This window comes from Chlorocebus sabaeus, chromosome 14 (genome assembly GCF_047675955.1).
Source record: "Chlorocebus sabaeus isolate Y175 chromosome 14, mChlSab1.0.hap1, whole genome shotgun sequence".
In the NCBI taxonomy this organism is placed as follows: Eukaryota; Metazoa; Chordata; class Mammalia; order Primates; family Cercopithecidae; genus Chlorocebus; species Chlorocebus sabaeus.
The window spans coordinates 28,158,780-28,183,777 of NC_132917.1; the positions used below are offsets into that span (position 1 = coordinate 28,158,780).

A 24,998-nucleotide genomic window follows, 5' to 3' on the forward strand; every position below is an offset into this window, starting at 1 on the left:
CTACAGAATGACATCTGTCCCCTGTGGCTTTGGACCTGTGGTGCTGGCTGGTCCTGGGCCTAGGTCTGTGGGCCTGGATGGAATGAAGCAGCCACAACTGTGTCACCCCATCTCTGGGAAGCCCCACCCCATCTGGTTAGACCTGCCAGGCCAACCCCATGCCCATCTTGTCACACCTGAGCTCCATGCCGCTGCCCCAGGTCCTCCAGCAAGGGCACATCACCCCTTCAAGGCCTCCTCCAATTTCCCCTCCCTGGGCAGCTGTCCCCAGAGCCCCATTTGCACATGGCGCCTCTGTGTACATTGCATGCGCTTTCCTCTTATGTTTCTAGACTTCATTATTTTTCGAGTATGTTCATCTTATCTCCCCAGAGATGATGAGATCCTTGAGGGTAGGGACCACATCTTACCTCTTTTTTGTCTCCACATAACACCTAAAATGAGTTTGGCTCACCGAAGGCCCAATACTCACAGAACATTGAATGAACAGGAATTTCCTTCCACCCACATGTGGGCCCTGTGGTTTTGGCGGTGTGACTCCAAAACATGCCCAGAGGATGTGGTGAGATATAAGTGAAGACGGGCCCAGGGAGGACCTGGGCAGGGAGGATATAAGTGAAGACAGGGGCAGGGATGTCTCCTCCATGATGGTTCTCTGGAATGATGCTCAGCAGGGGAGGGACCTTGGTGATGATTTCTTCCTCTTCACTGATGGACAAATAGAAGTCTCAGAGTGGTGACTGGGCACATGGGCTCACGCCTGTAATCCTAGCACTTTGGGAGGCCAAGGTGGGAGGGTCACTTGAGATGAGGAGTTCAAGACCAGCTAGAGAAAAACACAGCAAGACCCCATCTCTAAAAGAAATTTTTTTTTTTTAATTAACCAGGCATGGTGGTGTGTGCCTGTAGTACCAGCTACTCTGGAGGCTGAGGTGGGAGGATCACTTGAGCCCAGGCTCAAGGCTGCAGTGCAGTGATGGTGCCACTGCACTCCAGCCTGGATGACAGAGTGAGACCCTGTCTCTTAAAAAAAAAAAAAAAATTCCAGATTGGAAATAGGTGCCCAGGGACACTGAGCTAAGGCTCTGAGGGATCCCACTAAGGTCAGCAATTTTTTATTTTTATTTTTATTTATTGAGAAAACCCAATTTTCCAGGCCTCAGATCCTTGACTTCTCAGCAGTATTCTCTATTTAAAAAACATACTTCTCTTCCTGACACAAACCTTCTACTTCTCCAATCAGTTTTTCCTCTGTCTGCACTGCAGGATTTTTTCTTATCTGCCCAGCCATTAAATATCAAGAGTTCCCCAGTCTCTTCCCTTCCCCCTTGTTCTCTCTCCCTAGCAGGCTCTGCCGCTGCGCTTGAGTGACTACATCTGACTCTGAGCCGCTCTGGCCCAGAGTTCTCTTCTGAGTTTCTGATCCATGTGTCTACCTGCCCCTCCAGCATCACACGTATGCTGCTTGTGTCCTCATCTGCATTGAGGATTTCCCTCTGCATTCTTCCAAAATTCTCATGCCCAGTGATCCCTATGCAGGGAATGAAGTGCATCCATGCCAGTGCAAAGGCCAGAGATCTTTCCTTACCCACACACATCATCCATCAGTTTCACTTCCTGAACATCTTGTTACCCACTGTGTCCGGAGTTGGTTCCTGCTGGTGGGTTCCTGGTCTCGCTGACTTGAAGAACGAAGCCGCGGACTTTGCGGTGAGTGTTACAGCTCTTAAAGATGTCATGGACCCAAAGAGCGAGCGGTAGCAAGGTTTATTGTGAAGAGCGAAAGAACAAAGCTTCCACAGCGTGGAAGGGGACCCGAGCCCGTTGCCACTGCTGGCTGGAGTGGCCAGCTTTTATTCCCTTATTGTCCCTTCCTATGCTCCGTTTCTGTCCTATCAGAGTGCCCTTTTTTCAATCCTCCCCATGATTGGCTACTTTTAGAATCCTTTCCCTTATTGGCCCTGAACTGGTGCTTTAGCTGCGAAGTGCTGATTGGTGCGTTTTACAGAGTGCTGATTGGTGCATTTTACGGAGTGATGATTGGTGTGTTTTACAGTCCTCTTGTAAGACAGGAAAGTTCCCCAAGTCCCCACTCAACCCAGGAAGTCCAGCTGGCCTCACTTCCCACCACCTTCCTCTGTCTCCACCACCATGAGCCTCCTCCAGCTCTGGCTTGAAGGGCAACAGCCTCCTGACTGGGCTCCTGGCTCTGTCCTCGTCTCCCTGCCTTCCCTTCTCCATGCAGCCATCCATCAGCTTTTGAAAACATGAAACAGGTCCTGTCACTTTCCCATTTACAACCCTTTACCAGGCTTTTGTTCTTCTTAGAATAAAGGCCCAGATGTTACCAAGGCCTAGGGGGCTCCTGCCAACCTCTCCTGCCTCAACCTTCCTTCACTCTGCATTACAGTCACCTGGCCTTTCCTGGAATTCCACAAGATCCTACTCATCACAGAGCTGTGCAAAGAGCCTAGGAGAGGCCCCTGCTGGTACGTTTTCATATTATCGTTTTATGTTCATTTGTGAAATTCTTTGACGAATGCCTCTCTACCGTGCTTAGAATATAGAAACTTTCCCTTGCCCCATTTTAAGATTTGAGAGGCTTATCAGAGGCCCAGATCCTTCAGGTACTAGACCCCATGTATCCAGGCGGATCGCACCTAGGAGACCAGGCAGCCCAAGGGCTTCCCAAATAGCAACACCTGGCTGGGCACTGTGGCTCACACCTGTAATCCCAGCACTTTGGGAGGCTGAGGTGGGTGGATCACCTGAGGTCAGGAGTTCAAGACCAGCCTGACCAACATGGTGAAACCCCGTCTCTACTAAAAATACAAAAAAAAAAAAAAAAAAAATTAGCCGGGCGTGGTGGCGGGCGCTTATAATCCCAGCTACTTGGGAGGCTGAGGCAGGAGAATTGCTCCAACCCAGGAGGTAGAGGTTGCAGTGAGCCGAGATCACACCATTGCACTCCAGCCTGGGGGACAAGAGCGAGACTTCATCTCAAAACAACAACAAACAAACATAACAAACAGAAATAGCAACAACTGATAGCATGTCCCTTGGGGGCTCAGAGACCCTGCCCCAGAGGTCAGTGGCCATGCCTGGCATATGGAATACAAGTTCCATGAGGTCAGTGGCCACACCTGGCATGTGGAAGTGGCACAGTAAACAGTGTTGGCCTCAGGCTTCTCTCAGGGAGGATGCCTCTGGGTTCAGGTCACTGAGTTTTGCAGGGGAGGTGCACATTGTCTTTGAGTGCTGGGTAAGGTGTAGGCACCTGGGGCACCAGGTGTCTGTCAGTGAGAGGGAGGTGAGAGGGCCTGGAACACAAGGCTCCAGGGAGGTGATGGCCACAGGGGAAGGGAAGAAATGCTGATTGAGGACTGGGCCTTGACTTGGGGAAGGAATTGTTTTATTTGCCACCCTTATGAGAAAGGAGGAGGGTAGAGGCCTGCAGGAGAGGAGAGTCTACCTTGAGCATTTATTGCAAGGTGAGTGGCCCTTATGTTCCCTGTAAATCACTACTACACACTCGGGACTGAGGCACATCGTTTTTAAGACACCTGCTGACTTGGACAATTATAGGGAGCCTTGAAGTCTTTTAGCAGGTGGGGTCTTACTGGCAGAAGCAGCTGAGAGAGGCTCAAGGAGAGAAGGCTTCTCCTCTGGGCTGTTCCTGGCATGACTGGGACAGGGTCCCTGAGTCCCCAGCAGACATGCTATCAGGTGTTGCTATTTCAGAAGCCCTTGGGCTACCTGGCCTCCTAAGTGGGATCCTCCTGGATACATGGGGTCTGGTACCTGGAGGATCCAGGCCTCTGATGAGAAGCTTTCATGACACATCCATTCTCAAATCTTAAAATGGGGCAAGGGAACGTTTCAGATCAGACAAGCTGGGCCAGACACAGTGGCTCATGCCTGTAATCCCAGCACTTTGGGAGGCTAGGGCAGGAGGATTGTTTGAGCCCAGGAATTTGAAACCAGGCTGGACTTGAATATAGTGAGACTCTGTCTCCATAAAAAATAAAAAAATAAGAATTAGCTGAGTATAGTGGTTGTCACGCATGTCCGTGTGAGGAGACCACCAAACAGGCTTTATGTGAGCAACAAAGCTGTTTATTTCACCTGGGTGCAGGCGGGCTGAGTCCAAAAAGAGAGCCAGCAAAGGGTGGTGGGATTATCATTAGTTCTTACAGGTTTTGGGATAGGCGGTGGAGTTAGGAGCAATGTTTTGTGGGCAGGGGGTGGATCTCACAAAGTACATTCTCAAGGGTGGGGAGAATTATAAAGAACTTTCTTAAAGGTGGGGGAGATTACAAAGTACATTGATCAGTTAGGGTGGGTCAGAAACAAATCCCAATGGTGGAATGTCATCAGTTAAGGCTATTTTCACTTCTTTTGTGGATCTTCAGTTGCTTCAGGCCATCTGGATGTATACATGCAGGTCACAGGGGATATGATGGCTTAGCTTGGGCTCAGAGGCCTGACATTCCTGTCTTCTTATATTAATAAGAAAAACAAAACAAAATGGTGGTGAAGTGTTGAGGCAGCGAAAATTTTGGGGGGTGATATGGAGAGATAATGGGCAATGTTTTTCAGGGCTGCTTTGAGCGGGATTAGGGCAGTGTGGGAACCTAGAGTGGGAGAGATTAAACTGAAGAAAGATTTTGGGGTTGGGGTGATAATGTGGGGTTGTTAGAAGAAGCATTTGTTGTGTGGAATGATTGGTGATGGCCTGGATACAATTTTGTATGAATTGAGAAACCAAATGGAAGACACAAGGTCCGAATAAAAGAAGGAGAAAAATAGATATTAAAGGACTAAGAATTGGGAGTACCCAGGACATCCAATTAGAGAGTGTCCAAGGGGGTTCAGCGTAATTATTTGCTTGGCTGGCGAGTTTTTGGGCTCTATTCTTGACAGAGTCCTTTTTGTTAAGTTGGAGGCTGAGCTTGGTGAGGTGTGTTTTTAAAAGACCATTAGTCTGTTCTGCCTTTCCTGAAGATTGAGGACGATAAGGGGTATGAAGGTTTCACTGAACACCAAGAGCCTGAGAAACTGCTTGGGTGATTTGACTAGTAAAGGCCAGTCCGTTATCGGACTGTATAGAGGTGGGAAGGCCAAACTGAGGAATTATGTCTGATCGAAGGGAAGAAATGACCGCGGTGGCCTTCTCAGACCCTGTGGGAAAGGCCTCTACCCATCCCGTGAAAGTGTCTACCCAGACTAAGAGATATTTTAGTTTCCTAACTCAGGGCATGTGAGTAAAGTCAATTTGCCAGTCCTGGGCAAGGGCAAATCCCCAAGCTGGATGTGTAGGGAAGGGAGGGGGCCTGAACAATCCCTGAGGAGTAGTAGAATAGCAGATGGAACACTGAGAAGTGATTTCCTTAAGGATAGATTTCCACGATGGAAAGGAAATGAGAGGTTCTAAAAGGCAGGTTAGCGACTTGTAACCTACATGGAAGAGGCTATGAAATGACGATAGAATAGAATGGGCCTGTGAGGCTGGAAGGAGATACTTTCCTTGGTCCAAGAACCATTTGCCTTGTGTGGGAAGAGATTGATAGGTGGAAGTTTCAGTGGGAAAGTAGGTGGGAGTGACCGATGAGAAGGGGAAAAACTGGCCATGAGGGACAGAAGTTGGAATGCTAGCTGCTTCTTTAGCTACCTTATCGGCATAAGCGTTGCCCTGAGTGATAGGATCTGATGCCTTTTGGTGGCCCTTGCAGTGTATGAGTCCAGCTTCCTTTGGAAGTAAGGCGGCCTTGAAAAGAGTTTTTATTAAAGAGGCATTAACGATGGAGGACCCTTGCGTAGTGAGGAAACTTCTTTCAGCCCATATAATAGCATGGTGGTGTAGGATATGGAAGGCATATTTAGAGTCAGTATAAATGTTGATGTGTAATTCGTTTGCAAGAGTGGGGGCTTGAGTTAAGGCAATGGGTTCAGCTTGCTGAGAGGTAGTGGTGGGGCGGGTGGGGTGGGGGCAGAGTGGTAGCCTCAATGATAGATGTGGAAGATACTATAGCATAGCCTGCCTTTGCTGGTGTGTGGCGATTAAGCCTGGTGGAACTGCCATTAATAAACCAGGTGTGATCAGGGTGAGGAACAGGAAAGAAGGAAATATGGGGAAATGGAGTGGATGCCAGGTGTATCAGAGAGAGACAGTCATGGGGGTCAGGTGTGGTATCAGGAATAATGTGGGAGGCCGGATTGAAGTCCAGGCCAGGAATAATGGTAATTGTGGGAGACTCAACAAAGAGTGAGTACAGCTGAAGGAGTTGGGGGGGTGCAGAAAGTATATGTGTCAGGTATGAGGAAGAAAATAGATTTTGGAAGTTGTGAGAACTGTAGAGAGTGAGCTGAGCATAGTTTATGATTTTGAGGGCCTCTAAAAGTATTATGGTGGCGGTGGCAGCTGCATGGAGACATGATGGCCAGCCTAATACAGTAAGGTCAAGTTGTTTGGACAGAAAGGCTACAGGGCGCAGTCCTGATCCTTGTGTAAGAATTCCGACTGCACAACCCTGCACTTCGGCTGTGTGTAATGAAAAGGGTTGGGATGAGTCAGGGAGAGCTAGTGTGGGGGCAGTCTCTAAAGCTGTCTTCAAGGAACATAAAGAGGAGTGGGGAAAGGATTTAGGATCTATGGGCTCAGCTAGGTTTCCTTTGGTGAGTTTATATAATGGTTTTGTTAGGATGGCAAAACCAGGTATCTAAAGGCGAAAGTATCCAACCATGCCCAGGAAGGAAAGGAGTTGTTGTTTTGTAGAAGGAGTTGGGGTTTGAGAGATCAGTCAGACATGATTGGCAGGGAGAACACATGTGTTTTTATGTGTTTTTATGAGAATTATGCTGAGGTAGGTAACGGATGGAGAAGAAATTTGAGTTTTAGAGGGGGATACCTGATATCCCTTGGAGAATAAATGTTGAAGGAGCAGGAGGGTGTCTTGTTGAGAAGATTCAAAGGAGGGGCTACAAAGTAGAAGGTCATCAATATATTGAATAAGATGAGAAGCAGAGGGGTGGAAAGTAAATCATGAGAAAGAACTTGGCTGAAGTAATGAGGGCTGTTCCTGAAGCCTTGCGGCAGCACAGCCCAGGTAAGCTGCTGGGACTGATGGGTGTCAAGGTCAGTCCAGGTAAAAGCAAAGAGAGGCTGGGATGAGGGGTGCAGGGGAATAGTGAAAAAAGCCTCTTTAAGATCAAGAACGGAATAGTGAGTTGTGGAGGAAGGTATTAAGGACAAAAGAGTGTACGGGTTGGGCTCCACAGGGTGGATAGGCAAAACAATTTGGTTGATAAGGCACAGATCCTGAACTAACCTGTAAGACTTGTCCAGTTTTTGAACAGGTAAAATGGTAGAATTGTAAGGAGAGTTTATAGGTTTTAGAAGCTCATGCTGTAGCAGGCGAGTGATAACAGGCTTTCATCCCCTTAAAGCCTGTTGTGGGATGAGATACTGGTGTTTAGGGTGATTAGGTTTTAATGGGATAGTAATGGGCATGTGATCGGTTGCCAGGGAGGGAGTGGAGGTGTCCCATACTTGTGGGTTAAGGTGGGGGGAATACAAGAGGAAGACGTGAAGGAGGCTTTGGGTTGGGAAGAAGGGTGGCGATGAGATGTGGCTGTAGCCCAGGAATAATCAGGGAAGCAGATAATTTGGTTAAAATGTCTCAGCCTAATAAGGGAACTGGACAGGTGGGGATAACTAAAAAAGTGCATAAAAGAATGTTGTCCAAGTTGGCACCAGAGTGGGGGAGTTTTAAGGGGTTTTGAAGCTTGGCCATCGATACCCACAAGAGTTATGGGGGCAAGGGAAACAGGCCCTTGAAAAGAAGGTAATGTGGAGTGGGTAGCCCCCATTATCGATTAAACAGGGGACGGACTTACCCTCCACTGTAAGAGTTACCTGAAGCTCGGCGTTCGTGATGGTCCAGGGGGTTTTCTGAGGTGATTGGGCAGCGTCAGTCTTCAGCTGCTAAGCCGAGGAGATCTGGGAAGGAGTCGGCCAAGGAACACTGGGCTTGGGCTCCAGGGGCTTTAGGAGCAGCGGTGATGTGAGTCGGACAGTCCGACCTCCAGTGGGGGCCCGCACAGACAGGGCACGGCTTAGGAGGAATCCTGGGCATCCTGAGGTCCAGAGGCCAGGCTTTTGGCATTTGAAGCAAGGTCCATGAGGATGTTTTGAAGGAGCCCCTGGTAGCCTTGGCTTGGATGTTCTGAGTTCTTGTACGCTGGAGACGTGGTTGTGGGTTGTCTTACTGCGGAGGCAAGTAGCTGTAACTCAGAAATGCGTTGCTGTCTGGCTACCTCCTCTCTACTATTGTACACCTTGAAGGCGAGGTTGATTAATTCCTGTTGTGGGGTTTGAGTGCCAGATTCTAATTTTCGAAGCTTTTTTCTAATGTCAGGAGCTCACTGGGTGATAAAATGCATATTAAGAATAGGGCGGCCTTCTGGCCCCTCTGGGTCTAGGGCGGTAAAGCATCTAAGGGTTGCTGCTAAGCGAACCATGAACTGGGCTGGGTTTTTGTCTTTACCTTGGGTAGTTTCTTTAAGTTTATCATAATTAACAGCTTTGTAAGCTGCCTTTTTAAGCACTTCAACTAGGCAGGAAACCATGTAATCTCGCCTAGATATACCTGGGGAATCTGCCTGTCGTTCCACTGGGGATCTTCTCGGGGAACTGCTCTAATGCCTTCCTGGAGGTCTGGCTCGTGAAGCCAGCAGTTATCAGCGTGAGACTGGGCTAGAGAAAAAACTCTTTCCCGTTCATCTGGGGAGAGGGTAGAAGTTGGGATGACATTTAGGTCACTCCAGGTTAAATTGTAGGACAGAGTTAGATATGGGAATTCCTGTATATATTTAGCGGGTTCCGATGAGAAAGAGCCTAAATGCTGGCTGATTTGGGAAAGGTCTGGTAGAGAAAAAGGCACATGTACCCTGACTGTGCCTCCAGCTCCAGCCACCTCTCTAAGAGGAAATTGTTGGGCAGGTCAGTGAGAGCTAGAACGAAACTGTAAACCAGACCGGGTGTGGGGAGGGGAGGTAATAGAAAGATTACAGGGGTTGGGGAGCAGAGGCTGAGGAAGAATTGGGACCTGGCTCGGCCTGGCGAGGAGCAGCCTGGGGAGAAGGGGAGAGGTCAGATGAGTTTGTAGAAAAGAAGGATTCAAAGGACTCAGAGCTTGGGGTGGAGACTGAAGGAACAGACAGGAGAGAAAGAAGAAAGATTTGGATGAGTCTCATTGGGAGCAGAGACTAGGGAGGGACCAATGTGTAAAAGAAGCCTGGACCTCAGGCACTTCAGACCATTTGCCCATTTTTCGACAAAAATTCTTGTAGGATAGACAAATCGAAAGTGCCATTCTCTGGCCACTTGGAACTACTGTCGAGTTTGTATTGGGGCCAAGCGGTATTGGCAGAAGAAAATAAGACATTTAAGTTTTAGGTCAGGTGTGAGTTGAAGAGGTTTTAAGTTCTTGAGAACACAGGCTAAGGGAGAAGAAGGGGGAATGGAGGGTGGAAGGTTGCCCGTAGTGAAGGAGGCAAGTTTAAAGAGAAGGGTAGAGACACGGAGAAGGAGCAGGGAGCAGCCCTGGGCTGCAATGTGGGTGAGCAGCCAAAGCAAGCATCCCCGCAGTTGACTTACCACCAAGGGAACGTGGGTGAATGACCAAGGCAGGCATCCCTGCGGTGATCAGACCCCAGTGAAATGTGGGTGAATAATCAGGCAGGCATCCCCGCAGTAATTAAACACCAAGAGAAGACTGTCTTCCTGAGTCCATGACCAGCGCCGGAGTTTTGGGTCCATGGATGAAATGTGTCTTCTTTATCTCTACTAGAGATGAAAAAGACTGGAATTGGAAGGACAGGGAGATTGAAGGGTAGTGAGAGAGGCTGGAGAAGAGTGAAAAGACTGCTTAACCGATTTGAAATTGGTGAAATGTTCCTTGGGCTGGTTGGTCTGAGGACCCAAGGTCATTAGGTGGATCTCCTCATGGAGTGAGTGCAAGGACAGGGGACTGGTCTCCCGAAAGAGTCCTCCTGTCCCAGGTCTTCGGCACCAAATGTCACGCGTGTCCGTGTGAGGAGACCACCAAACAGGCTTTGTGTGAGCAACAAGGCTGTTTATTTCACCTGGGTGCAGGAGGGCTGAGTCCAAAAAGAGAGCCAGCAAAGGGTGGTGGGATTATCATTAGTTCTTATAGGTTTTGGGATAGGCGGTGCAGTTAGGAGCAATGTTTTGTGGGCAGGGGGTGGATCTCACAAAGTACATTCTCAAGGGTGGGGAGAATTATAAAGAACTTTCTTAAGGGTAGGGGAGATTACAAAGTACATTGATCAGTTAGGGTGGGGCAGAAACAAATCCCAATGGTGGAATGTCATCAGTTAAGGCTATTTTCACTTCTTTTGTGGATCTTCAGTTGCTTCAGGCCATCTGGATGTATACATGCAGGTCACAGGGGATATGATGGCTTAGCTTGGGCTCAGAGGCCTGACAGTGGTGTGTGCTTGTATTCCCAGCTACTTGGATGGTTGAGGTAGGAGGATCGCTTGAGCCTGAGAAGTCAAGGCTGCAGTGAGCAGTGATTGTACCACTGCACTTCAGCCTAGGCAACACAGCAATACCCTGTTAAAAATAAAGATTAAAAAAAGATTCATTCATATTGTAGCATATGTCAGAATTTCCTTCCTTTTAAAGGCTGAATAATATTCAATTGCATGTCTATACCACATTTCGCTTATCTAGTCATTGGTCAGTGGACTCTTGGATTGCTTCCATGTTTTAGTTATCGTGAATAACACTGCTATGAATGTAGGTGTGCACATGTCTCTTCAACACCATGCTTTCAATTCCTTTGGATAAATACATAGAGCTAGAATTGCTGTTTGACATGATAATTCTATTTTTAACTTTTTGAGGAACCACCATACTATTTTCCACAGTAGCTGTGCCATTTTATGTGCCTGTCAACAGTGTACAAAGGTTCCAAATTCTCCACACCTTCACCAACATCTATTTTCTGCTTTTTAAAAAATAGTAGCCATAAACTAGGTGTGAGATAGTATCTCATTGTAGTTTTGATGTGCATTTTTCTTTTTTTTTTTTTTTTTTTTTTTTTTTTTTTTGAGACGGAGTCTGGCTCTGTCGCCCAGGCTGGAGTGCAGTGGCCGGATCTCAGCTCACTGCAAGCTCCGCCTCCCGGGTTTACGCCATTCTCCTGCCTCAGCCTCCGGAGTAGCTGGGACTACAGGCGCCCGCCACCTCGCCCGGCTAGTTTTTTGTATTTTTAGTAGAGACGGGGTTTCACCGTGTTCGCCAGGATGGTCTCGATCTCCTGACCTCGTGATCCGCCCGTCTCGGCCTCCCAAAGTGCTGGGATTACAGGCTTGAGCCACCGCGCCCGGCTGATGTGCATTTTTCTAATGGTAAGTGGTGTTAAGCATCTTTTCATGTGCTTATTGACCATTTGCATATCTTCTTTGGAGAAATGTTTATCCAAGTCCTTAGCCCATTATTGAGTTGCATTGTTTTGTCGTTGTTGAGTCTTAAGAATTCTGTGAATTGGAAAAAACTGCTTTAAAGTTCATATGGAACCAAAAAAGACCCCACATTGCCAAGACAATCCTAAGCCAAAAGAACAAAGCTGGAGGCGTCACGCTACCTGACTTCAAACTATACTACAAGGCTACAGTAACCAAAACAGCATGGTACTGGTACCAAAACAGAGATATAGACCAATGGAACAGAACAGAGCCCTCAGAAATAATACCACACATCTACAGCCATCTGATCTTTGACAAATCTGACAAAAACAAGAAGTGGGGAAAGGATTCCCTATTTAATAAATGGTGCTGGGAAAATTGGCTAGCCGTAAGTAGAAAGCTGAAACTGGATCCTTTCCTTACTCCTTATATGAGAATTAATTCAAGATGGATTAGCAACTTAAATGTTAGACCTAAAACCATAAAAACCCTAGAAGAAAACCTGGGTAATACCATTCAGGACATAGGCATGGGCAAGGACTTTATGTCTAAAACACCAAAAGCAACAGCAAAAAAAGGCAAAATTGACAAATGGGATCTAATTAAACCAAAGAGCTTCTGCACAGCAAAAGAAACTACCATCAGAGTGAACAGGCAACCTACAGAATGGGAGAAAATTTTTGCAATCTGCTCATCTGACAAAGGGCTAATATCCAGAATCTACAAAGAACTCAAACAAATTTACAAGAAAAAAAAACAAACAACCCCATCAAAAAGTGGGCAAAGGATATGAACAGACACTTCTCAAAAGAACACATTCATACAGCCAACAGACACATGAAAAAATGCTCATCATCACTCGCCATCAGAGAAATGCAAATCAAAACCACATTGAGATACCATCTCACACCAGTTAGAATGGCAATCATTAAAAAATCGGGAAACAACAGGTGCTGGAGTGGATGTGGAGAAATAGGAACACTTTTACACTGTTGGTGGGACTGTAAACTAGTTCAACCATTGTGGAAAACAGTGTGGCGATTCCTGAAGGATCTAGAACTAGAAATACCATTTGACCCAGCCCTCCCACTACTGGGTATATACCCAAAGGATTATAAATCATTCTGCTATAAAGGCACATGTACATGTATGTTTATTGCGGCACTATTCACAATAGCAAAGACTTGGAATCAACCCAAATGTCCATCAGTGACAGACTGGATTAAGAAAATGTGGCACATATACACCATGGAATACTATGCAGCCATAACAAAGGATGAGTTCATGTCCTTTGTAGGGACATGGATGCAGCTGGAAACCATCATTCTCAGCAAATTATCACAAGAACAGAAAACCAAACACTGCATGTTCTCACTCATAGGTGGGAATTGAACAATGAGATCACTCGGACATAGGAAGGGGAACATCACACACTGGGGCCTATTGTGGGGAGGGAGGGAGGGATAGCATTAGGAGATATACCTAATGTAAATGACGAGTTAATGGGTGCAGCACACCAACTTGGCACATGTATACATATGTAACAAACCTGCATGTTGTGCACATGTACCCTAGAACTTAAAGTATAGTGATAATTAAAAAAAAAAAGAAGAAGAAGAAGAAGAAAATTCTATGTATATTTTGGATATCAATCCCTTATCAGGTATATGATTTGCAAATATTTTCTCCCATTGCGTAGATTGCCTTTTCATTCTATTGATAGTGTCTTTTGATGCACAAAATTTTTAAATTTTCATGGAGTCCAATTTGCCTATTTTTTCTTTATTTCCTGTGCTGTGTCATATTCAAGAAATCACTGCCAAATCCAATTTCATAAAACTTTTTCCCTATGCTTTCTCCTAAAAGTTTTAGAGTTTTAGGTCTTACATTTAGGTCTTTGATCCATTTTGGGTTCATTTTTGTATATGGCATTCAGTAAGGACGTAGCTTCATTCTTTTGCATGAGATATTGAGTTTTCCCAGCATCATTTGTTGAAAAGACTGTCCTTTCCTCCACTGAATGGCCTTGTGCCCTTGCTGAAAACCATTTAACTATATATGAGAGGGTTTGTTTCTGGACTGTATATCCTATTCTATTGGTCTATATGTCTGTCTTTATGCCAGTACCACAGTGTTCTGACTACTATAGCTTTGTAGTAAGTTTTGAAATCAGTAAGTGTGAGTTCTCCAGCTTTGTTCTTCATTTCCAACATTGTTTTGGTTATTCGGAGTCATCAAATAAGATGTACTCTTTAGGCAAGACCAGCCTGGCCAACAAGGTGAAACCCTGCCTCTACCTAAAATACAAAATTAGCCAGGCATAGTGGTGTGCACCTGTTATCTCAGCTACTTGGGAGGCTGAGGCAGGAGAGTCACTTGAACCCAGGAAATGGAGGTTTCAGTGAGTGGAGACTGCACCACTGCACTGCAGCCTGGGTGACAGAATGAGTGAGACTCCGTCTCAATAAATAAATAAATAAATAAATAAATAAATAAATAAATAAATAAATAAAGCTGTGCTTCTTGGGCCAGGGGAATTCTATTCTTTTTGTTTTAAGGCACCTCTCAAACGAGCAGTTTGAATGAAATTAAATGTTCCCCCAAAGTGTGCATTGAATGCCAAAGCATCCTTGGTGAAATTCTGCCATTTAGAGAGATAGACGTTATGGTGGTCATGTGGATACCTATAGGAAGTGGAATTTTTCACAGAGGGGGAGGTTAGAGTGAGAAGGCTCCTAGTTACTGTAGTTGAAAGTTACAGTCAGCTGAAGGTGCTTAGACAGCTTAGGGTCTTGATCCCTGACCTAATGGTCAACCCCTCAGAATTTAGACCCAACAGTCTTGAGTCCCTAGCAGGTGAAATGTATCATAGAGAATCCAAACAAGGCTCTCAGAACAAATAGCCAAGATGGGAAAATACTCTCATCAGGTGTTATTGGTCACCCACAGCAAAGTTTGTTCTTAGAGGATGTTGGTCTGGAGAGAACTGCAAACTTTCCAGTCTGTGAGGCTATCTCAAATGGCCAAATTACAGGAACTATGCTTGCGTTTTACTCTAAATTCTTCCTTCTCATAATTAAATAACACTTAAGGGCTGGGCGCGGTGGCTCACACCTGTAATCCTAGCACTTTTGGAGGCCGAGGCGGGTGGATCACCTGAGGTCGGAAGTTCAAGACCAGTCTGGTCAACATTGTGAAATCCCATCTCTACTAAAAATGCAAAAACTTAGTCAGACATGGTAGCATGTCTGCATGTCTACATGGTAGCAGGAGGCTGTAATCCCAGCTACTCGGGAGGCAGGAGAATTGCTTGAACCCAGGAGGCGGAGGCTGCAGTGAGGTGAGATCACACCATTGCACTCCAGCTTGGGCAAGAGCGAGACTCTGTCTCAAAAACAATTTTTTAAAATAAATAAACAACACTTAAGGACACAGGAAAAGAAACAAGGGACAGGTGGAAGCAAATCACCAAGCATACAGTTCCAAAGGGAAACATTAACCAAACATAAATAACTGAATTTGACATGTAAATAAAACAGCCACGGAACTCAGCACAGAGAGTGGAGTTGGCCAGGCACAGTGGCTCATACCTGCAATCCCAGCACTTTGGGAGGCTGAGGCGGGCAGATAGCTTGAGCCTAGGAGTTCAAGACTAGCCTGGGCAATATGGTGGAAACCTGTCTCTACCAAAACAAAACAAAACAAAAAACCAGGTATGGTGGCATGTGCCTATAGTCCCAGCTACTAGGGAAGCTGAGGTGGGAGGATCACTTGAGCCTGGGAGGTGAAGGCTGCAGTGAGCCATGATTGTGCTACTGCACGCCAGCCTGGGTGACAGAGCAAGGCCCTGTCTCAAAAAAATAAATAAATAAATAAAAAATAAGAGAGAGAGAGAGAGAATGGAGCTGAGGCCCAGGGCAAGTTTACTTGTCAGTGTGTGGTTCAAGGGGTCTTGGTAGGCTCCCACCTGATAAAAGGCAAGGTACACAGCAATGAGCAGGTCAGGTGGGCTCTGAGTCATGGCACCAAGACTATAGTCAAAAATAAAACTAAACCCAAGGCAAAATTAGCAAAGACTACTTATTTATAAACTTGCATCCATGAAGAAACATCTGTAGTCGTTTTGGTTTCAGCACGGGTTCAAAGGTATCTGAAAGAAGAGTAAGTTTCCTAGAGAAAAAAGAGGGAATATTGAGGCAGTCTCTGATTGGCAAATGTTCTACTGGGGTGGAGTTTTGAAAGTGAGGGGACCCTAATTGACCTTTCAAAATATTTGGCAGTCTTTGATTGGTTCACTAGCCTTATTTACATGACTGGGAAAATTTCAGATTTTCTTGGTCTTTAGGAGGACTGTTTAAAGAGATTTATTTATTCTGTCGGATGGGAGGTAAGAATGAGGGGCAAAATTCTGGCCATGGAGAGGCCAAGTAGGTCTCCCTTTGTCCAGCAATATATTGTTCTTAGTCCCAAGAGTGCAGTTTTTGGGACACAGTTTTCTACCATGTGCAAAGCCACTATACTGGGGGCTGTGCAGGCAGTTAGAGATGAATAAAACATGGGCTATACCCATTCCAGCAGGGGATGCAGCCCCAGTTGGCTAATTTTTTGATCCCCAACAAGGTAAAGTAAGTTATGTAATGAAGCTATAAGCAAACTACCAGAGAGAGCAGGAGTTAAGCCACTGTGACGCAAAACTTCGTTCAGTTCATCAGGGCCCTGGGGGAGTGACTGAAGCGGGTCTGGATTTTATTCATCTATGCAACAATTATTGAGCACTTACGGATACCAGGCTCTGTGCTAAGTGCTGGGGACACAGCAGTGAACTGCATGGTCCTTGCCCTCCTGGAGTTTACCATCAGACAGACAGGATAGACTTTATTTATTTTTATTTCTTTATGCTTTTAAAAGATGGGGTCTTGCTCTGTCCCAGGCTGGAGTGAAGTGACAACGATCATAGCTCACTGTAGCCCTGAACTCCTGGGCTCAAGCAATCCTCCTGCCTCAGCCTCCTGAGTAGCTGCGACCTCAGGCACACAACACCATGCCTGGCTAATTTTTGTATTTTTTGTAGAGATGGGGTCTTGCTATGTTGCCTGGGCTGATCTTGAACTCATGGGCTCAAGTGATCCTCCCACTGTGGCCTCCCAAAGTGCTGGGATTGCAGGTGTGAGCCACCACACCTGGCAGGATAGACTTTGTAAACAAGCAATTACAAGCTCACTGAGCTTATAATTTTTTGGATTATAAGACAGAGTCTTATAATCTTTTTTTTGTGTGGATTATAAGACAGAGTCTGTTTCAGAAAGATTGTACTATGAAAATTTGCAGGAATTAGAATGGAGAAGATGTGGAATTTGAAAATTCTGCCTCCTCAAGTTTTCTCTTCAGGTGCTAACCTTGCAGTTACGAACAAAGCCCTTACCGAATCCATGAAGGAAGAGAACAGGGCACGGCGGCTCATGCCTGTAATCCTAACACTTTGGGAGGCTGAGGTGGGTGGATGGTTTGAGCACAGAAGTTCGAGATCAGCCTGGGCAACAAGGTGAAACCCTATCTCTACAAAAAAATACAAAAATTAGCCTGGCGTGGTAGCACACACCTGTGGTCCCAGCTACTTGGGAGGTTGAGCCAGGAGGCAGAGGTTGGATTGAGCCCAGGAGGCAGAGGTTGCAGTGAGCCAAGTGAGCCAAGATCGAGCCATTGCACTCTAGCCTGGGTGACAGAGTGAGATCCTGTCTCAAAAAGAAGAAGAAGGAGAAGGGGGGGGAGGGGGAAGGGGGAGGGGAGGAGGAGGGAGAGGAGGGGAAGGAACAGGAGGCTGCAGTGTCAGCTAGTGGTGCCCAGAGGCAGAGGTGGTAGGCAGTCCCTCAGGATGGAGTCAGCTGAGATGGTAAACTCCTCAGGGCTGTGCCCAGTCCAGCTCGATGTCCCCATGGCTGGAGGTCAGCGCAGATCTCTCTGCCTAGCCAGGCCTAGTGGCCAGTCTGCATCAGGGCCCTGGGGACAGAGGCCAGTCCCAGTCTCACCTCACCCTCTCCTGCTTACTCTCACACCACCACCCTCTCCCCAGGGAGGACCATCAAGGTAAACAGTGGGACTGCGTAGCTGGGAGAGCAAGCAAGCTTGCACATTATTGCCAAAGCTATTAACACCCACGTGCCAGTGTCTGATGATGTTGACAGCTCAGCCCCAACAAGCTGATGACACCAAGCCATGCCATCCCATGCCACGCCACCTCAACCCCCTGCTACACAGCCAAAGGCTCAGAGGCCCATTCCAGAGTGACTGCAGAGAGGATAAAGAGATTTCCCCAGCTGGTAAGTTGCCATGGCTGGGGCTAGAAAGGCTCTTTTTCCTCCTTGGACCCCGTGTCCAGGGGAAGCTTTTCTGGGCAGACGATCTCCTCTGAACACAGGCCAGGGGGATATATGGGGTCAGTGTCCGATGCTTGGGGCTGTTGGAGGCAGGAGCCTCCCACTGTGGTCTGGAGCACATGAGATTCCCAGGGAAAGACTGGGAGCCTTTGGTTATTTCTTTTGGATTTGAAGGACAGATTATAGCTCCCATGGACAGAATGCAAAGGGAATTAAGTGAGGGAAAGATTAGCTCCATAGCAGGTGGTCCTACAAGATCTGCCTGGTGGGCAGAGCATCAAATTTCACACCACTTCTCTCCCCAGAGCCGTCTCTTGGCCCTGCCACGTGGGACCAGGACACGGGATTTCAGCTCAAGAAGATCCAGGGAAGTCTCTCCCACGTGCCAGGGCCCAGCAGCCATACTAGCCTGTCTCCATGGGACCCCCCTCCCCACAGTGGAGATGGGGTGGACACGGGTTTTATGTGGTATCTGCTAGCACAGGGTCTGTATTGAGTCTGCTTGGCTTGAACTTGGCCACTCCTTGGCTGTGGTAGAGAGGAAAGGGCTCTGGCCTCTGCCTTAATCGTGGAGCAGCCTTAGGCAACTTACTAATCCTCTTGGGGTTGTCTTATCAGCAAAACTGGACTAGAAATACCACTGCTGCTCACGGCCATGGTGATCCAGTCTTATGTCATGAGTGGGAAAGAACAATGGGCTTGGATCAGGGAACCCAAAACCCAGTTCAGGCCCTTGTCTGCCGCTTTCTTTGCCTCAGTGTCCTCCTCTGTACGATAGGAAGAGGACGGGACTAGGTGGCTGTTAAGGTCCAGGTGCTCACTGACCTGTTCTGACCTAGTCCCTGTTGCTTTCCTGCCACTGGGTGGGATTATTCCCAAGAAGGGGAGAAAGAAGGGGCACACTTGGGCGTCCACAAGCTCAGATGGATGGGAGAATCCCATTTGGGTCTCTGGCCCTTCTGAGATGGTACTAAGGGGGACACTCTTCGGGTGCCTTCTGCCAGGACAAGTGGTGCTTCCTCCACAGGGTAGTGGGGGCCCCGGGGCTCAGGCTGTATGATGATCGGGGTGGATGCTCAGCTCAGACTAGGTCCAGGAGAGAAGGGCCTATTGCCAGACTCTCCTAAAAAGTGTATGCATGAGCTGAGGGCTGCTCCCTGCTGCCTGAGAACCAAGAGCCTTCCCGGCTTCATGCTGGGGATGTTTAGGACATTTCACAGGCACAGCTCGCAGTCACGCTGGGGACACGCTGATGGAGCACATAGAAGACTTGAATCAGAGCCTCCTTTTAAACCTACTGGTTGGGTGATCTTAGTTTAGACTCCTACCCTGAGGCATGTAGCTGGTATTAAATGAGACAACATTTATAAATTCGAATAACAAGGTGCCTGGCACCTACTAGGTGCTCAACAAATGCTATTTAAATCTGGACCTGGATTGTAGGAGCTCTCGTGGGTTACAGATGGGCAAAGATGTTGACCTTCTTAGCCCTTCAGGACTGCCAGGAGGGCCATGGGGCTGTTTAGGACCCCTAACTGATCATCTCAGGCCAAAGACTGCCTTCTCTGGTTTCTTTCTGTGCTGTACAAAAATCACCATCTTCCGTGTGCTGGGAGGAGTACAGGTTGGGAAGCAAAGCACTAATAAAGTTCCCAGTCATTGCTAAAAGGGCTCTGGGGATCTAGGAGACCCTGAGTCTGACATGGCAAGAGGGAGAGGAGGGAGAGAGGGACCAAAAGGCAAAGTAGCCATGTGGCTTGGAGGATGCCTGGGCTTCCCATCACATTGCCACTGCCACCGTGGGGAAGGGATGAGATGAGCTTACACTGCATGCAAAAGAATGGAATCCATGCTGCCGGTCTCGCAGCTGAGGAAACAGAGGCATAAGGAAGAGGAAATGACTGCGGGTGATCATAGGCATCACAGTGGATCTGGGACTCCAGCCCACGCATCCTGGTGCTCAGCGATGGGCCTTCCTCAGGCACCAGAAACCAGCCCTTTCCCGCCTACTCCCTGACCTCTGGGAGAGAAGTCCCAGCACCTTACCCAGTGTCTCTTTCCTGGGTTTCCCATCTGGAGAGGCTGCCAGGCCAGCCAGATTTTGTCAGCGCTGAGTAGCCTGTCCTGGCATCCTGCCATGTCTGGTGAACCTCTTCCTTGTCTGAGGCAGCAGAGATGGAGCCCTCTTGTCCCTCAGTGCTGGGCACTAGGCAGGTCCCCGAGAGCTCTGGCTCTGCTGGAGCAGCAGTTCTAGCCCTGGCTGCACATCAGAATCTATTGATGAACTTTAAAAAGGATCAATGACCATGTCCCACCCTGGACCAGTTAAATCAGAATCTCTGAGAGTGAAGCCTGGGCACAAGTATTCTTTTAAAAAGTTCCCCAGGTGGTTCCAGTGTGCAGACAGGATTGAGAACCACTATGTGGAAGAATGATGCTGTGTGTGGCCTTGGGGAAGAGCTTGACCCCTGAATCCCCATGTTATTTCTCCATTGTCTGTGTCCATCATGCTTCATGGTATTGGGCAATGTACCTCTCTTCTTCCTCAGCTTTCTATCCTCAAATATGCTTTTATTCCTTTTTACATCCTACTCTGCTGATCTGATCTTTTTATAGTGTCTCGATCTCTTTCCTTTTATTCTGAGTTTCATTTATTTATTTATTCATCCAACATCCAACAAATGCCTGCTAGGGCAGGCAGTATGCTAGGTGCTGGGAACATAGCAAAGAACGAGACAGGCCAGGTCCCTTCCCTCATGGAGTGTGCTTACTCTCTGCTTACAGTCATTAAAAAGCTTGACCTGAAGCTGGGTGTGGTGGCGTGTGCCTGTAATCCCAGCTACTCAGGAAGCTGAGGCAGGAGGATTGCTTGAGGCCAGGAGTTTAAGGCTATAGCGTGCAATGATAATGCATGTGAGTAACTACTGCAGTCCAGCCTGGACCCTGTCTCCAAAAAAAAAAAACAAACCTTGACTTGAATCTACCCATCTTCCTAAGACTCAGGGCCATTCGTAGACATTGCTTCTAGCTCCTAACACAAGGGAATTGGGTCTAGCTACATCTTTAACCAGAAGGAAAAACAAACCTGTTTTATTTTTCTCAAAGTCTAGGGATTTCTTTGTGGATTTATTACTCCCTAAAGTTGTGGTGGTTTTCAATTTTTTTTTTTTTTTGACTGTGACCTACATTAAGAAAAATATATTGCATCACTACATGTAGGTGAAACAAAAGTTTTCCCGATACGTTACTTACCCTTGTTATATTGCAATGTCCTCAGATATTTTACATTCTGTTTCATTTTTTTAAATGGGCTGATCATTAACCAAATCAAATTGATGGGATAATAATGGGTTGTAAACCCCCAGTTTGGAAAAATACTTGTGGAAGGCCTGTACTGCTTTAATCCACATGGGCTCTGTGCCAGGAGCTTAGTCTAGCACCTCCCTGTGGATTCTTAGACAGCAGCGAATGCTCATTTTTTGAGATGGAGTCTCACTCTGTTACCCAGGCTGGAGTGCAGTGGCGTGATCTTGGCTCACTGCAAGCTCTGCCTACCGGGTTCATGCCATTCTCATGCCTCAGCCTCTAGAGTAGCGGGGACTACAGGCACCCACCACCACACCTGGCTAATTTTTTGTATTTTTAGTAGAGACGGGGTTTCACTGTGTTGGCCAGGATGATTCTTGATGTCCTGACCTTGTGATCCACCCGCCTCGGCCTTCCAAAGTGCTGGGATTACAGGCGTGAGCCACTGCACCCGGTCTGAATGCTCAGCTTTTTCAGTGGCCAAGAAACCTCTGAGCAAGGTATGTGCTACCGTCCCTGAAAGATGCTAATTCAGGGGCTTGTGCCTTCCCAAAAGGAGCACCTGGTGATTATTGCTAAAATCTGAAATGGAGAATATTTCTTATCCCTTTTTATAGGACATGTCCTCTTAGGACATTTTCTAGCGAAAGTCAGAGAACAAAAGTTTCTGGACAAGTGGTGGAGCCTTTGACTTCAGACAATAACTTTCAGACAATGACTTTCCCCTTGTTTTCATAGCTGCTACTAGACCACGTAGATAGCAGGTACCAGTTAAGCTGCCATACTTGTAAGGGTTCCAAGAGGCCGGGCAAGGTGGCTCATGCCTGTAAATGCAGCACTTTGGGAGGCCAAGGTGGGAGGACTGATTGAGCCCAGGAGTTCAAGACCAGCCTGGGCAGTATAGTGAGACCTCATCTCTATTTTTCAAAAAAATTTTTAAAAAGAGTGCCCAAGAACTATTCACAATAGCAAAGACTTGGAACCAACCCAAATGTCCATCAATGATAGACTAGATGAAGAAAATGTGGCACAGATACACCATGGAATACTATGCAGCCATAAAAAAGGATGAATTAATGTCCTTTGTAGGGATACGGATGAAGCTGGAAACCATCATTCTCAGCAAACTATCACAAGGACAGAAAACCAAACACTGCATGTTCTCACTCATAGGTGGGAATTGAACAATGAGAACACTTGGACACAGGGTGGGCAACATCACAGACCGGGGCCTGTCGTAGGGTGTGAGGAGGGGGGAGGGATAGCATTAGGAGATATACCTAATGTAAATGACCAGTTAATGGGTGCAGCACACCAACATGGCACATGGACACGTATGTAACAAACCTGTACATTGTTCACATGTACCCTAGAACTTAAAGTATTAAAAAAAAAAAAAAAAAAAAAAGAGTGCCTGAGAAATGTTGCTTCCCCCACAGCCTCACAGTTGGTGAGGATTCCTTGATGCATGGATGGGACTCCGAGATTTATTCTACCTAAAAGGACATCCAGTCTCTCCTGTACCAAATGCCTTCCCAAAAATCTAAATGTTTTTAAGGCATTTCTCAATTTTTCTAAATGTGAAAGAGGTTAGAGGAAGGATGGTAACCCAGTTGGGCTGTGGTAGTCCTGGAGAGAAGCAGTTAGAGATGGAGCGAGTACCTGGAGTGTGGAACCAACTCACTTCTGCCCATGCCCCATGTCCTTCCCACCCCGCCGCCAGCTGGCCTGCACATGAGCGGGGACCTTGGCCTATTCAGCCAGGCAAGTTCAGTGATGCTCCTCAAAGCTGCGGGTGGCGTGGAGCTGGGTGAACTCCTGACCTCCTTAGTAGTGGGACAGCAGCTCTGGCTTCTCATTGAACTTGGGGACAGTTTAGTGAAGTTGACAAGTGTCTACATGTCCAGGGGCATCTGTGCTCACTTGGCCCCCACAGACCTTGGCCTCGGGTATATTTTCTTCTTCCTTTTCTGTGTGTCTGCATGTGCTTCCCTCTTCCAGGCTCTGGAACTAGCTGATGGCCAGCTGGACTAAGTGTATCAGTGTCCACACACCTCTGGCATGTCCCAATACCCCCCTACAGTACTGAGGCTTAGGTTAAGCCTTTGGCATTGGCTAAATCAGTGGTGACCCACAAGTCACACATTTTCTGAGCAGTTGAGAAAGGCAGACAATATCCTAAAACCAGAGATTCAGGAACAAAGGGCCACCCACTTTGTCTTCACTTTCTACTCAAGACAATAGAGGTTATAACTGTAATTTTTTAATTTTTTATTTAATTGAGATGGAATCTTGCTCTTGTCCAGGCTGGAGTGCAGTGGTGCAATCATAGCTCGCTGCAACCTTGAACTCTCTGACTCTCACCTCAGCCTCCCAAGTAGCTGGGACTACAGGTGCATGCCACCATGCCTGGCTAATTAATGTTTAGTTTTTATAGAGATGTGGTTGCCCAGGCTGGTATTGAAACTGCTGGGTTCAAGTGATCCTCCTTCTTTAGCCTCCCAAAGTGCTGGGATCACAGGTGTGAGCCACTGTGCCTGGCTGTGACTTTTCAATATGAGAAAAATGGGTCAGCCAGGAGATCAGGATCTGAGGTTGGGTCATGGGAACCAGTCCCAGAGTCTTAGCTAGACCTCAGAAGTCAGGATCCCAGCCTCACGCCCACAAGTGTGGCCAGAAAGTAAGGATGATTTAAATGTATTTGTTCCTATCAACCAAGGCAATTGTTTCTTGATATTTGTGTAAAAAATTTAAATTCTACTCTCAAGGGTATTTGTCACTCAGGCTTTAAATGCCAGCTCTGTCTGCCCAGTTTGGACCCAGCCCAGCATTCCTGACTTAGTTTGCCCAAAGGAAACAACTGATTTCGTCAAACTTGGTTCCTTCTCTGGCTTGTACCTCCGAATTCAATATGCAGACAACAAATCTACAGTGTGCACATCCGCCCAACACAGCTGGCCACCCATGGGTTTGGAAGTGGGGGGACCAGAAACAAACGTCTCTGTGTCATGCAAACCAAGGAACCTAGCAGAGCGGCTGAGACACGGGGGGAGCACGTTTCACGTTTGGAGGTAACTTTATGGTTTACAGTTGTTACAAGGTGCTTTTGATCTCCTGGCTTACAGCTGAGAAAGCTGAGGCCACGTTAAGGGATACACCCAAGTTCCCACAGCTGTGGCTGATTTGGAATTCCGACCAGCACCTGGGATTCCCAGGCCTGCGTTCTTCCCAGCAGACCCTAACACTGGCAATTTCCGGGCACCCGCCATCATGGAAGGCTGTACGGAGGCAGCTATGCAGCCCTGGTCTGTCAGTGTCTACGACTAGAACATGTTACCCATCATTGACTCATCTGCCTTAAGAACTCTTCCACCTAAATGTTAATATTTATCATTTACAGCCCGCCACTGCCCCCTTTCAAAGGTGAACACAGTAAAATTTATGACAGGTGCACTATCAGAACACAGAGGAGCATAAAAGCAGGAGGAGGTGTGATAGCCCATCCATCTGCTGGAGCAGCTCTTCCAGAGGCCTGAGTCACCTGGAGCATTCTGGCATGGGGCTGCGGCCAGGCGTTTTCTTCTTGGAGCTGCTGCTGCTTCTGGGACAAGGTAAGCATGCCTTTTGCTCAGAGGACAACCCATGATTTAGCCCCGCTGGTGTCCCGTGTTGCTTAGGCAAGGGGCGTGCGAAAGGAGTGTGTGCTTTTGGTGAGATAAAGCACAAAGCGTACAGTTCAAGAATAAGAAGGCTGGTTTGCCTCCTGTAGAATGGGATGCAGAGGATGACTGCACAGGGTTACACATCCGAAAGGCTGCTGGG

The 24,998-nt window shown here is 47.2% G+C and overlaps 1 protein-coding gene across 1 annotated transcript in view; it reads left to right on the forward strand.

Annotated features, from left to right (window-relative positions):
* Positions 1 to 7,042: 7,042 nt before the first annotated feature.
* The window catches only part of PLB1 (phospholipase B1), a 169,595-nt gene continuing 151,639 nt past the window's right edge, over positions 7,043 to 24,998 (forward strand). Inside the window, exons 1-3 of the mRNA XM_007971076.3 lie at positions 7,043 to 7,106; positions 24,302 to 24,456; positions 24,625 to 24,787. Coding sequence (XP_007969267.3) covers positions 7,043 to 7,106; positions 24,302 to 24,456; positions 24,625 to 24,787 — 382 coding nt within the window. The remainder of the gene's footprint in view (positions 7,107 to 24,301; positions 24,457 to 24,624; positions 24,788 to 24,998) is intronic.